This window comes from Tursiops truncatus, chromosome 13 (genome assembly GCF_011762595.2).
Source record: "Tursiops truncatus isolate mTurTru1 chromosome 13, mTurTru1.mat.Y, whole genome shotgun sequence".
Taxonomy (NCBI): Eukaryota; Metazoa; Chordata; class Mammalia; order Artiodactyla; family Delphinidae; genus Tursiops; species Tursiops truncatus.
Window position 1 is genome coordinate 84,158,276 of NC_047046.1, and position 14,827 is coordinate 84,173,102.

Sequence of the window (14,827 nt, forward strand, 5' to 3'; positions counted from 1 at the left end):
GCCCGGCGGGGCGGGGCTGGGGGAGCTGGCCTGTTGACCTTGGGAGCCATCCGTGGGCCCGCAGGAATCCGGCCTGCAGGCAGGCTTTTTCCCCCCGAGGGCCCCAACAGAGGGAGAAACTGCAGCTCCAGAGGGGCCGAAAGTTGCTTAGACCTCAGCGCCCGGGCGTGCACAGCGAGTCTGGTTCTCCTGGGGTTTTTGAGTCATCACATGGAGAATCTTGTAGGTACCTGTTCCTTACTGGTAACACTTCACCAGGGCAGAAATGTGGTCAAAATTTTATTTTGGAGTCAGCAAGTTTTCCATTTGTCAGCTTGGACGTGAAAGATGCTAGTCTCTGATCAGTATGTTAATTAACAGTTTATCCATATATGTTATATATAGTATATCCGAGTTTCGAGCCTTAACATTACAGTTCGTATACAATCTAGGGAAAAAAACCCAAACTTTTAATTTGTAAGTTTTGCCAATTATGAACTGAAAAAAAATTGTTTTAATGTAGTTCTAAATAGTAAAGTTAAATAAATTCTCCCCTATTCCTGAACAGGTCGGTGTTGTTTACATACAGTTTTCCGAGCACTCTTGGAAGATTGACAAGAGAAGGGGAGGACCACTCGCAGGAATTTCTTGGTGACTTTGCTGGAAGATATTTAAAGGAAAAGTGAGGCAGAAAGTACTTTTAGTGGGAAATGTGTTTTAGAAATGGAAGTAACAAATCTCTAACTTTCGCCCATGTCTTTGACCTATTTCCATTCAAATATGCACAGTTGTACCTCTGGGCCCAAGCCATAATCAGTTCTTTGTTTTATATTTTACTTTATATATTACTGATGCCCTTTACCAAAACGCTTCAGAGGAAGTGAATTTTAGCAGAATTGTGAAGTAGATTGTGTTGGCCTTGGAACTTTGTACTTCATTTTTATTTTATTTGTTTATATTTTTGGCTGCACTGGGTCTTCGTTACTGCGCGCGGGCTTTCTCTAGTTGCGGCGAGCAGGGGCTACTCTTCGTTGTGGTGCGTGGGCTTCTCATTGCGGTGGCTTCTCTTGTTGCGGAGCATGGGCTCTAGGCATGTGGGTTCAGTAGTTGTGGCTCGTGGGCTCCAGAGCGCAGGCTCAGTAGTTGTGACGCACGGGCTTAGTTGCTCCACGGCATGTGGGATCTTCCCGGACCAGGGCTCGAACCCGTGTCCCCTGCATTGGCAGGCGGATTCTTAACCACTGTGCCACCAGGGAAGCCTTGTACTTCATTTTTTAAAAAAAATTTCACAACAGTAAGCATTTACATAGGAGAGTAGAAAAGCAGAGAGAAGGAAGGACTGTTTCTATTTTTAATATCAGAAATCATCTTGATTAGGTATTTAACACCTTATGTGACTTTGTTTGTGTTAATCATTTCCAAGAGTACTTCCACTTTTAAAAGAATCTAAGTGATCTTTAATGATGAAAATTTCAAGCACTGTGGTACTTGAGTGAGAAAGATGTGTGGGGAGCAGAAGGGCATTGCCACTATTCCTCGAATGGCACTACAGAGACATTTGGCTGCTGAGATCAGACCTAAGGCTGGTCACACTCCAGGTTCCAAGACTGATATGTTACTACTTTTCTTCTTAAAGAGAGAAAATATGTAGGTGTTTAAAGGTTTGAAGTACTAGAATACCAGTTACCTTCCCTGGATGTATTTGTGTGCCCTAGAGAAATTGAGCTTAAATTATATGCTTTATTTTTATATTGCAGTTTTCTTTTCTGTTATACATAAGATAGACTCCAAAGATATGCTCTGTGAATTATCAACTGTAAAATGTGTCCCACATAGAAGTTTGAAAGCCAGATAATTAGTGGAAAAGGAAACTAGATAAAAGTTTAGAGATTTCAGTAAACATTTTCTTTCGTGTAAAATAATGAAAATATATTCTTCAACTTTGAAGTGCTTTATAGAGGTAACCTAAAACAGCGGAAGACTTTGCTATACATTTTTATTTTTTAAAAATTATTCTTGTCGGGCTTCCCTGGTGGCGCAGTGGTTGAGAGTCCGCCTGCTGATGCAGGGGACATCGGTTCGTGCCCCGGTCCGGGAAGATCCCACGTGCCGCGGAGCGGCTGGGCCCGTGAGCCATGGTCGCTGAGCCTGTGCGTCCGGAGCCTGTGCTCCGCAACGGGAGAGGCCACAACAGTGAGACGCCCGAGTACCGCAAAAAAAAAACAAAAAAATTATTCTTGTCATAGGAAAGATTTCATTTTCCTGAAAACAAAATGAAACTTAAGAATAGCCAGAAACTTTAGAAGGAATTTGTTAAATAAAAACAATATAGTAGGGCTTCCCTGGTGGCACAGTGGTTGAGAGTCCCCCTGCCGATGCAGGGGACACGGGTTCGTGCCCCGGTCCGGGGAGATCCCACGTGCCGCGGAGCGGCTGGGCCCGTGAGCCATGGCCGCTGAGCCTGCGCGTCCGGAGCCTGTGCTCCGCAATGGGAGAGGCCACAACAGTGAGAGGCCCGCGTACCACCAAAAAAAAAAAAAACAAACAATATAGTAGAAACATATCTAGTACCCAGAACAGAGTAGGCATTTAATACACATTGCTGGGGGGTTTTACATTATTTGTATTCAAATTATTCTATTTGTTGTTTAGAACTGCAGGTTTAAAATTCTAGCTTATATTTTTGGGGTGACAAAAGTGTTCTAAAATGTATCGTGATGGTTGCAACTCTGTGCATATAATAAAAACCATTTAATTGTACACTTTATTTATTTATTTATTTATTTTGCGGTACGCGGGCCTCCCACTGTTGTGGCCTCTCCCGTTGCGGAGCACAGGCTCCGGACGCGCAGGCTCAACGGCCATGGCTCACGGGCCCAGCCGCTCCGCGGCACGTGGGATCTTCCCGGACCGGGGCACGAACCCGTGTCCCCTGCATCGGCAGGCGGACTCTCAACCACTGCGCCACCAGGGAAGCCCTAATTGTACACTTTAAATGGTGACTTGTATGTTATATGAATTACATCCTTATAAAACTTGTCCCCCCCCCAAATTCTAGATTATCGTTAGAACACTTCAAAGGTAAAATGTGAATGATATTTAACTGCTGATGTTTGCTAACTTGTTTTTATCATCTTATACTAACACAGTATCAAATATTCTGTAATGAATTGGTATTGAAACCCTATTGGTAAAATAGTTTGCTACCCTTTTATTGTTGTTTATTTTTAAAGGCCTGATTACTGAGACATTCAGTCAACAAGAAAGTATGAATGACTCTAGGCAGCAGTCACTGTTCTTCATCACACTTCCAGATTTACACAAACTCTGTGCTGTCAGGATAATATTGAGTAATGGAGTGGCAGATAATGAGATGAGGAGTACACAGCTGAAGATATGCAGGTAAAAAAACACATCTTATAAATAAGACTTTATAAACTTTTTGAGACCTTTAAGAGCTGTTTTAGTAGTATCTCCTTTAAAGCAAAATACTCATTTACTCAATCTGTTTATATAATTTTGAAATAAAGGAATTCAGTTTTGTTCTAATCAGGTATATTGAATTACATTTAGGGGAGGACTTGAAATACTTGAGATAGACTATCTCACTGTTGAGTTTTTATATTTGTGGCTTCTTGTCTGATATTTTAATTTAAATATTTTATAGACATTGATGAATTAAATCAGGGTCCCAAAACATAGAGATAGTAATAAATATATATGAAATACCTACTGTTTTTGAAGCACTTTAGGAGATACTGTAAACATTTTAGATTAATATAATTTTTAAATTTTCAGGTTGATATAAGAGTATTTCTGTAGAGTATTTCTCCAAGAACTATCTTGAAATATGACCCAAGATAGTCTTCGAAAAACAGCTTAGTTGAAGCCTAAAGTATAACACTGTGATTACTGAGGTCCCACCATGTATTCGTCCCTTAAATTGTTTGAGACATTCAAAAAAGAACTCTTAGAATACGTAACAATATTATATCTGTAACTGAATTTCTTGGAGAGGAACAAACACGTATAAGATTGCTAGGGGCCAGAAATAAGACACTCTTGGGGTGTCCTCCATTTTGCTCTTATTTATAAAACTTTTCTCCTGCCCACTGTATATTTTCCCACTCAGGTGCAGCCAGGAGTCTGTACCCTTCCTGCTAAAGTACAATTTGATACTCATTGAGCATTCACTTGTGACCCCTTTGGGAAACAAATAAGTAGAAAACCTTAAGAGAGATTTTTTGCTGTTCACCCTCATATGGGTCATGCCCAAAGAGAGGGGTGTTCTGACTCATCATTCCAATCACTGACAAAGAGGCTGGAACAGAGACAGCAGAGACGTGGTTGTGTCAGACAAAGGCAGGCCTTGCAAAAGCACGTACCTGCTGCACCACAGTTCCAACAAAGATGAGGCCACCAGAAACAGATTGACCCATCTCACCTTTTGATGTAATCCCATACACGCACACTCCTGGTTTTTAAAATTTGTTTCCTTGATGATTAATAATTTTGAAAATTTTTACATTTCTACCTCTATTCCCTTTTATGTTTTTCCCATTTTTTCCAACAAAATTATTGATGGTAATTTGAATTGTAATGATTGTTGTTGTAGGTTCATTTGGCTTTTGAATACTGAACTAAAACTGCTACCCCACTTCATTCTGGCTTGGAAAAAAAATTCCTTTTTGAAGAAAAAGCATCTAGTCAATAGTTCTCACACTAAAGTAGTTGATAACTTCACTGATGGGTGAATCCTTAGACTCTTTCCTCAAGTGCTTCTGACCACTACTTTTAAAAAAAAAAAAAGGAAAATGGAAGAAACAGGAATTTAAAAAGCTGGATTCTTCACAGTGGTTAGACTTTTTCAGGTCTATACTTAAGATAAAATTGGAGTTTGTTTTTTTTTTTTGCTGTACGCGGGCCTCTCACCGTCGTGGCCTCTCCCCTTGCAGAGCACAGGCTCCGGACGCGCAGGCCCAGCGGCCATGGCTCACGGGCCCAGCCGCTCCGTGGCATGTGGGATCTTCCCGGACCGGGGCACGAACCCGTGTCCCCTGCATCGGCAGGCGGACTCCCAACCACTGCGCCACCAGGGAAGCCCAAAATTGGAGTTTTAAAAGAGAAACTTTGGGGACTTCCTTGGTGGTCCAGTGGGTAAGACTCTGCACTCCCAATGCAGGGGGCCTGGGTTCGATCCCGGGTGGGGGAACTAGATCCTGCATGCATGCCACAACTAAGAGTTTGCATGCTGCAACTAAGAGTCCGCATGCCGCAACGAAGATCACACGTGCTGCAACTACGACCTGGCGCAGCCAAAATAAATAAATAAAATTAAAGAGAAATTTTGGTTCACAGATGAAAGGAGTTAGGAAACAGATGCATGGACAAGTTTTCATATTAATATATCTAAAACTTTATAATTCTTGTAATTCAAATCTTGCCTGATTGCTTACAGTGTTCAAGGTAACATGCTAAGTGTGGGGAGAGATACAGAAATCTATAATACAATCCTTGGCTAGAAGAAACTTAAACTTTTGATTGGAACTAGGCAATTTTTTTTTTTTTTTTTTTTGTGGTACGCGGGCCTCTCACTGTTGTGGCCTCTCTCGTTGCGGAGCATAGGCTCCGGATGCACAGGCTCAGCAGCCGTGGCTCACGGGCCTAGCCGCTCCGTGGTATGTGGGATTTTCCCGGACCAGGGCACGAACCCGTGTCCCCTTCGTCAGCAGGCGGACTCTCAACCACTGCGCCACCAGGGAAGCCCGAACTAAGCAATTTTTAAATGTTCTGGTAAAGTAAAAACAGAGAGTGGGCAGTCCACTTTAAAATTAATACATTTCATCTCCACAGGCAATTGCTGTTTTTGCACCAAGATATCCTGACATCACCTGTACCTGAAATATTTACCCAAATTTGGGTGGTGATGGCGGTTAGTATTTTAACATTTTATAAAGTATTATTACTAATTATTGGGAGCAATATTGATAAACGTTAATTCAGGTATTAATTATAGCTCAAATTGAACATGGTTTATGAAGACAAATTACGTTGTGTTGTAGGTTGATCAAACCATTAACAGACTTTAACTTTGATATACCTGATGTTTAAGATCCATTTTTGTGGCTCTAAATTCATATTTAGTTTTCCCTGTCATTAATGTTAAGATAAAGATTGTCGATGAATAAAATACGTTACAGCATAATTTCAAGATAGCACAGACTTAATCCTTTTCTTATATTTTATTCTTTAGAATTACATTTAATATAAAAGAAGAAATTTCTTGTTCCAGCAGATCTCCAATTGTTTTTAAAGAACTTAAGTCAATAGGTTTTTTTTTCTTTTGAATTTTATTTTATTTATTTTTTTATACAGCAGGTTCTTATTAGTTATCCATTTTATACATAGTAGTGTATATATGTCAATCCCAATCTCCCAATTCATCATACCACCACATGCTAAATAGTTTTTTTTAATTTGGAAATTTCATTAAAATTTTTTCTTAGTAAAATTAGAACAAGAACTATATTTCCAGTGCTGTATATAACTGGGAATGATAAATGAAGTACCAAGAATCTTTATAAAAATTATATTATCCTGAGATTTTTGTCAAAAATCTTTCTGAAAATCCTCTTATTCTGAGATTTTAATTCCCCAGAATCTAGTGAAATCAATATTTAATAACAATGCTGATAGACCATTCAAAATCTTCTTCAGGTCTTTTATTTTTCTTCTAGGTTTTATGGTTGTATGTCCATCTTTTATCTTTTCATCCTTAATATAGCTTTTAAGAAAGACAAGCTGTTGGTGAACCAGTAGACAGTAAAGTCTCTTATTTGTGTTCTTTTCTACCTGAAAAATTATGAAACAAGGAGGACATTGTTTTAGAGTTCTAGTAAATTCTAGTATCCTAATCTTAGCAAGAATAGTAAGAGGAAAATTGCCATCTAGAAATATGTTTTACTTTCTTACAAAGATATTACGCGCTGTAAAAATTTTTACAAAAATATTTAAAATAGAAAATGGGATTATTATACATACTATTTTGAAACTTACCTTTTATTTCCCCATTAGCAGCCTGGGTATTGTTCTGTGTCAGTACATATATTTTACTAATTTTTAAGGATTTCATTGTATGGGTGTATAATAATTTAATTATTACCTTCTAATGCTCATCTGAGTTTCTAGTCTTGTGCTATTATAAACAATGCTTCAGAAAGTGGAAATTATATCATTTTTATTTATTTGGTAGTTTCTGTGGGTTAAATTCTCAGATGTTGGATTTCAGTACATTTTAAACTATAATCTACATGCTGCTAAATTGTGCTCTGAAAAGCTTGTACTAGATTACATTTAATAAATAGTGTATGAGAGAACCTATATTTCGACATCCTCATAAGCACTAAATATTAGCAGTCTTTGCGTATCTGCCGATTTGTTAGGTTAAAAATATCGATGATATCTTCTTTTAATTTCTGTTTCATTGGTTAGTTGGAACACCTTGGCCTTTTGAACTTTCTCTTGATCTTCCACTTGTGTCCATTTTCCTTATTCATGTTTAATAAATTATTGTTTATTAGGAAAGGTATTAAATGTTTATTATATGAACTTCATTGGCCTTTTCACTTATATGGTTTCTGGATTCGGGTCACTCCCAGAAAGGCTTTCCTCACTTTGGAATGTACCCACGGATTCTATTTCAGGAAGAGAAGAATGATTATTACCTGCTTCTTTGTCCTGGGCATAGAAACTGTTGAGATGATGGCCCTCTGCTTTGCTCTGCTGTATAATGTTTAAATTCTTTATGTAGTGCATTATTTAATAATATATTTATGTTAACTCCTTCTTATCAATGTGGATTTTTTTAATAGATACCATTTTATAAAGCTGGAAAACTTAATGCCTATATTGAAAAATATGGAGCTAAGGTAAGTTTTAAAAAGGATAATAATTCCAGACATTGTTTATATTGATTTTGTATTCAACTTCTTTTGTGAGTAAACAAAAATTGGAGTATCTTTCTCATAAGTTATTGCTATGCATGTGAAAGAACCCAACATTTTTTTTCCCAGAACAATTATTTTGTGCACATTTAGTAGAGAAAGACGGGAAGCGTCTTAATTTTGTTGGGTACTTTCTTGCAGGCATTTTATGTGGCATAATTTCACTTATCATCTGTATCTTCCAAGAATAAAATATCCCCATTTTTACAGGTGAAGAAAATGAAACCCAGAGAGGTGAAAATATTGTCCACAATCATATAGCTAATAAGTAGGGGAACAAAACAGTATAGATTGTATTTCCCGTGGTGGTGAGTGTCTGGATCTTAGCAAGAAAAAAAAATGAATACGTGGAGTTGAGCACCTGTCATGTCTCAGTTGCTCAGGCCGTGGAGACTTTGCTGGAGCTCCCTTCATGTCTCTGCATTGATCTCTGAGGCACTGTATTCTTGGTTATTCTGGCAGCCCATCCAGGCATCACTGCTGGCCTCTGTTCCTAGACCTAGTGGGGTTAGGGTTAATGAGGTTTTCGGTCATCTCCAAGATGAGATGCTTTCTTTAAGTTCTAGGATGATAAGATCTCAACAATACCGGGAGATTGTTTGCAGTTCCCTGAGAAATGTTTGAATAACCTGAAAGCTGGTTTTAGCCATCATTTACAATCTGTGGGAAGGCAGTATTCTTTCCCACCCTTGTGGGGACCTCATGATTATGCTCAGTTTTTCTTTATATAGATATTTTCTACATGATAATAATCACAGTAGGTATCTATAATATACTGAGCACTTTACTTGTTTCTGGAGATAAAGCTGTGAACCAGATAAACTTCCAGCCTTCAGGAATCTTAAAGTAGGAAATAATTCCCTCCTTTTTACTTATTGGGTGACAGTTACTTTGGCTCGCTCACTTTTCTACATGCTAGCGAAGGCAATGGCAGTGTTTTCTTCTGGGCTACATTTGTAAGGACGTTTGTATAGCAAACAGCCCTGAGAAGTTTCCTCATATGCATGTGCTATTCCATATGTAACTGAATACTCAAGGAGGGACTCCGCTGATCTCAGAGTTTCTCTCTATGCAGCTCTCTTCTCTCAATACTTAACCCCCAAACTCTACCTTCTTTGGCCTCCCTGGACTCTCAGTTCTGTCTGCTCAACCCACAGAGCCCACTGCCTCTTCCAGGATTCCTCCTCCCTGCACTGCAGCCTGGAAACCCTCTTTAATCAATATGCTGGGGGTACTCATGAATTTCCCATCTGATCATTAATTCTGTACAAGTAGAGATACTCTGCTGGTTGCATGTGTGCCCATGTAAATATTTAATTGTTTTGTGATATTGAACTAGAGTGAACCATAATGAGAAATATTACAGTGTAGTTCTGGACTTGTTTCCTTTGTGTACAGTAAAATACAAAGTAAAGTTTAAGGTCCTAGCACCGGAGCTCCAAAAATTTAGGCTTATTGAGCCAGGATAAGCAGGTAGAATTTGCCCATTATAGTCATAGTTTCAAAGTGAATATATTTTAACACTTCTTTAACTTTAGAACCAGATAGGATTAGCTGTAGTGATGACTATAACTTATATCCAGGATATCCCAGTTTGTTAGGTGGTGATCTAAACACACAGACATTTTTCTCTGAGTTTATAGGGACATAACAATTGCTGTGAACTTGCCCATATTTTGTGCTTTAATATTTTAGGTGGAGGCTCCACAACGAGTAATTCCTGTAATTCTTCAAAACTGCCTTTCATATTCACTCACAGCTAGACTTGCTCCAGCCTGGAATAAAGCTGGCCATCTCTTGGTGCAAGGTGACTTTATCTCTTTCAGTCATTGGGGCTTTCTGAACTAGCTTACTGCTATTATGTACATGTGTTTTTAATTTTAAGATATATTATTTTTAGGGAATGGTTTTTAAAGCATAGCCCCAAACAAGGATTCTCAAGCAAGCCCACATCAACATAAGTGTCATCTCCTTACTTTGGGATTATATCTAGAGGGCTCCTAGTGTTTCTTTGAAAAAAAATGTTTTTATTATAGAATACTTGACGTTTAAAGAGGAATAAATATAAGTTATGTAGCATTATAATAAAATGAACACAAATTACCAGCATTGTTGGAACCAAAAGTCTGTTCGAATTTTTTGTTGAGATCTGTTTTCTAGATATTTTATACCAGGAATAAATATTTGAGGGAAGAACTGGGTATTTCTGTCCTTTTAATTGAAGAGATACTTTTTGAATGATTATATTTTTTCTCTGAATTGTCATTAGATATTCATATAAAACTTCATTTTATCTATTTATTCATTTATTTATTTTGGCTGTGTTGGGTCTTCATTGCTCCATGGGCTTTCTCTAGTTGCGGCGAGCGGGGGCTACTCTTCGTTGCGGAGCACGGGCTCTAGGCACACGGGCTTCAGTAGTTGTGGCACGTAGGCTCAGTAGTTGTGGCTCATGGGCTCTAGAGCGCAGGCTCCGTAGTTGTGGCGCATGGACTTAGCTGCTCCACGGCATGTGGGATCTTCCCAGACCAGGGATCGAACCTGTGTCCCCTGCATTGGCAGGTGGATTCTTAACCACTGCACCACCAGGGAAGTCCCTAAAATTGTATTTTAAAGCATTTTTCATAGCTTTGATAATTTTACATAAAAAGGTTATATTAAGCATGATTTATAAGTTTTAATAATATGGCATATCCTATGAATTTTTTAAGGAAGAGAATTTCTTTCTCAGATGGGAAAGCAAAGTGCTGTTGGTAAGTAAAAATACATAAGTTAATAGTTAAAACATTAATATAATAACAGTTTAAAGAATGGTACAGATGGTTAGGTTGTTAAAATCTTGATGATTAGGTTATATCAGAATTTAATCATATATTGTTATAATCACAGTTTTACTCAGGAAGTCACCTCTGGTTCAAAATATACGTTCTACTTACATAAGAAAAAAAATTCACTTCTCTTAACTGGAATAAAATCTATATTTTTAATTTCTCTACTTAAAGAAAACTGTGACCAAAAAGGAGTTTAATTCTGCAGGCATTTATAAAGTATAGTTTCCAGAGCCATATCATAAGAATTCTTTAGTACTGTTGTAAGTAAAAACTTTCTTTTGAGTACATGATTCTTTTTCTTCTTAAAAAAAAATGATTGTCTAAAGTGACACACATGATCTAAAACACACAGTTTACAATATGGTTTAATCTAATTCTTTCATTGATGTGCATGGTTGTATTGCAGGTAGACATGTTCCTAAATAGTAGTCCAGAGATAGCAGATGGGGGAAATCCTGAGCCAAGTAGACATTATTGTCAGTCATGGTAGCTTTTACCACCATTTGGCCATAGCCTTAAATCTCAGACTAGCACATGTAATCCACAGAGTATTTGCTCTGAGTTGACTTCTAAGCTGAAGCCTATTTGCCCTCATTGCTCTGGTTTTATGTTTAAGTTGGACAGTGGCAGTCACTGTGTATTAGCTCTGGATGAACGGATTCATTACCTAAGTTTAGTTCCATCCCCAAACACTGTCAGGAGACTACAGCTGTCGGAGGTTAAAGATAACAGCTTAGGAGAGCAAAATTCCTCGCTCACGTGTTAGAATTTTTTCTTCTAGTTTTACTGAATGTAATATTCTATGGCAAAACTGACAAATTGTAGATGTGTAACACTACCAGTACACCAGAAACCCCCTCGTGCTTTATTCCAGGTACCACTATCTGACTTGTATAAGTAATTTTAATCACAAGAAAGCAAGATAGAAGCCTTGGGGCTCTGAAATATCTGCAATATATCTGCCAGTATATTTGAGGACATTTGTTAGTAAGACTAGTGAAGTCAAAAGCATGGCCTGGTACCTCTTCTAATTTAAGAAGAGCCTTCATCTTTCACATATAATAGATGTCAGACTTCTAAAAAGTATTTGTTGAGTTTTCCTCTCAGTTGTGGGATGTCTCATTTTTCTTATTGTAACCCTACCCTACACATGCATACCCACATATGCTTTTGTCTTCTTTTAGGTGTCTCATCTATAGACCATCAAATATTATATGGTGATTATTTGAATTTTACCATGTGTGAAAAAAATCCGTTCTTAACTGAGTTTCCAACTTGAATAAATTGAGTTAAATTAATTTCTTTTGTTACTAAAATACTTAATTTGATAGGATGGAGTAATAATTCCCGAAAGTTCATGGTTAATAATTTTATTTTCAGTATTAGACATCAATGTAACAGAAACTCAAGTTTGTCTAAGCATAGAAGCTTACACAATCAGACTGCCACCACCTCAGGTACCACATATTTTGATTTCTATGATTAACCTTACTATACTTACTGTATAATTAATATATTTAGTATTATTACTGATATGCTAGGAGGTTTTAATTTTTAACAAGAAGAGTGATAAAGTTTTTATTATCAAAATCCATATTATTAAATGCTTGCTATATTGATATTGTCCTAAATCTGTTTACCAAAGAAAACACGATTCTGTCAGTTTAACACAGATCTAATTATATTACTCCCTTGCTCAAAAATCTTTTTAGGTAGCATTCAAGACTCCACAACCCTGCCCTGCCTCAGCACCCACTTCGTGCCTCTTCTTTCATCTCCAAATATTAAAAATGCTATTTCAGCTCATACTAACTGTAATAACCCCCCATTGGCATTATTAGAGCTTTTTCTTTCTCATCTATTTTTTACACGTAACAGTTTTTTCCTTCTTAGTGGAAGGATGTATCTTTTATTTTGCTGATTCTCATAGCACCCAGCATAGAATCTTACACATTAATGGTAACTCAGTAAATGTTATTTTCCTTCTTCTATGACAGTGGTTCTCAACAGAGAAGGGTGGAGGGCAAAATTAGTGATTTTGTTCCCCGTGAGACATTTGTAATGTCTGCAGAAAACTTGGCTATCACAAAGTGGGAGGGGTGTGTTGCTACTGGCATTTAGTGGATAGAGGCCAGGATCCTGCTAAATATTCTATAGTACACAGGACAGCAACCCCACTCCCATCCCCACAAAGAGTTTTCCAGCCCAAACTGTCAGTAGTGTCCAGATTGAGAAACCCCACTCATAGCACAGATGACTCTTCCTTTGCTTAGAGTGCCCCTCTGAGTGGCTATACATTATGCTTATTCTTTAAGAGCCAGCTCAAATGCTACTTTATTCATTTCTCTATAATTTTTTGATTACCTGTTATGTTGAGGCAATAGACAAGTCAAAAACGAATAGGATCTACTTTCTGGCCTTCAAGAGTTATGTAAGCCAGTAGGAAAGCTGAATATAAATAATTGGAATCGTTACTGAGTCAAAGCTGGTACTGCCTGCTGCACAACAGTCCAGTAAATTGAAAGTTGAGGTGTTGGGGCAAGGAGTAGTCACTTGCCAGCAGACCGAGACTGTGGTGGACTAGTATCCCAGAGACCCATTTTACCTGAGTTAGAGTTCAGGCTTCTTTTATACTAAAAAGGGAGGGGTGTGGCTAGTTGTTGCAAACTTCTCCGTGCCGAATTCTTTGTTCTTGCAGCTGTCCACGTAGGTCAGGTCACTGTGTTCCTGTAAACCTCCAACAAGACAAGTGTTATTCTCTGTTCCACAACTTTTTATCTCTATATGAACGAAAAGTGTTATACCTTTAAAGGTCAAACCTGGGAGGCAGAGCCTTGAGAATGGGCCATCGTGTATATTTCAAGTTTGTTCTTCTCTGTTACAGATTGGGCGGCATAACATGAGTATCTGGTACTGATGAGGAACCTTCCCAAGGCTCCAAACCCACTGTGGTCTCTCACCCTCTTTTAAACCTTCACACTACTCTTCACCATGCTCACATACTTATTTGTATTTTTATTTAGTTAGTTACTTTAATATTATTTATTTATTTGGCTGTGCCAGGTCTTAGTTGTGCCACGTGGGATCTTTGTTGGGGCATGTGGAATGTTTAGTTGCGGCATGCAAACTCTTAGTTGCGGCATGTAGGATCTTGTTTCCTGACCAGGGATCGAACCCGGACCCCCTGCATTGGGAGCACAGAGTCTTAGCCACTGGACCACCAGGGAGGTCCCCCTATTTGTATTTTTAGAGTTATACTCATTTCTGTATCTCCAGCTTGCCTTATAATTAGCTTCTTAGGGACCAATATTGTGTTTTACTGCCCTTTGAATTTCCTACAGATGATACTTCTGTTTTATATATCTGAGATGTGAACCAATTAGAGAATGACAAAGAAGAGTATGACATATAGAGATCAGAACACCACCTTTAGTACTAGGATGAGAATATAATTTATCATCCAAAATGAACACTTTTGAGAGTGAAAGGGGCACTAGCTAACCTAATGGGATACTGGCCCAATGTGTATGAACTGGGATATGTTAAAAATTAAAATGAGATCAATCAAAATTGTATTTATTAATTTATTGTGCATAAAGCTATAGTTTGTGAACTGGGAGTCTTCAAACCAACAGTGGAATGAAGCTCAGAGGTGTGTTGTTATAGGACGGCTTATATAGCAAAAATGTGGAAGCTGTTTAATCTTTATAATGATTGGTTATAGCAGTGGGGTTTCCAAATGACAGGGGATTGGTTAAAAGTTATTGTAGCATACCACTTTGGAAAACAGTGTGGTTCATTTATGATTTTTGGAGGCATTTACAAGAAATAATCTAAGTTAAATTTTGCTTGGGTTGCAGAATAAGCTAAATTAGGTTTTGCCTTTGTAACTTAACTGGTATTGTCTGCCTAAGGAATTTTCAAGTTTGGTCTCCATTTTAATTATTTTAACAGATATACGGTCACACTGTTTATTACTGAAAAAGAAAAACAGCTACTGGAGAATGTGACCTG

General features: G+C 38.0%; 1 protein-coding gene across 1 annotated transcript in view; it reads left to right on the forward strand.

Annotated features, from left to right (window-relative positions):
- Window positions 1-3,216: 3,216 nt before the first annotated feature.
- The window catches only part of C13H18orf63 (chromosome 13 C18orf63 homolog), a 29,618-nt gene continuing 18,007 nt past the window's right edge, over window positions 3,217-14,827 (forward strand). The window contains exons 1-6 of the mRNA XM_019936394.3: window positions 3,217-3,381; window positions 5,833-5,911; window positions 7,851-7,907; window positions 9,678-9,789; window positions 10,694-10,735; window positions 12,194-12,270. Coding sequence (XP_019791953.3) covers window positions 3,248-3,381; window positions 5,833-5,911; window positions 7,851-7,907; window positions 9,678-9,789; window positions 10,694-10,735; window positions 12,194-12,270 — 501 coding nt within the window. The 5' untranslated portion in view covers window positions 3,217-3,247. The remainder of the gene's footprint in view (window positions 3,382-5,832; window positions 5,912-7,850; window positions 7,908-9,677; window positions 9,790-10,693; window positions 10,736-12,193; window positions 12,271-14,827) is intronic.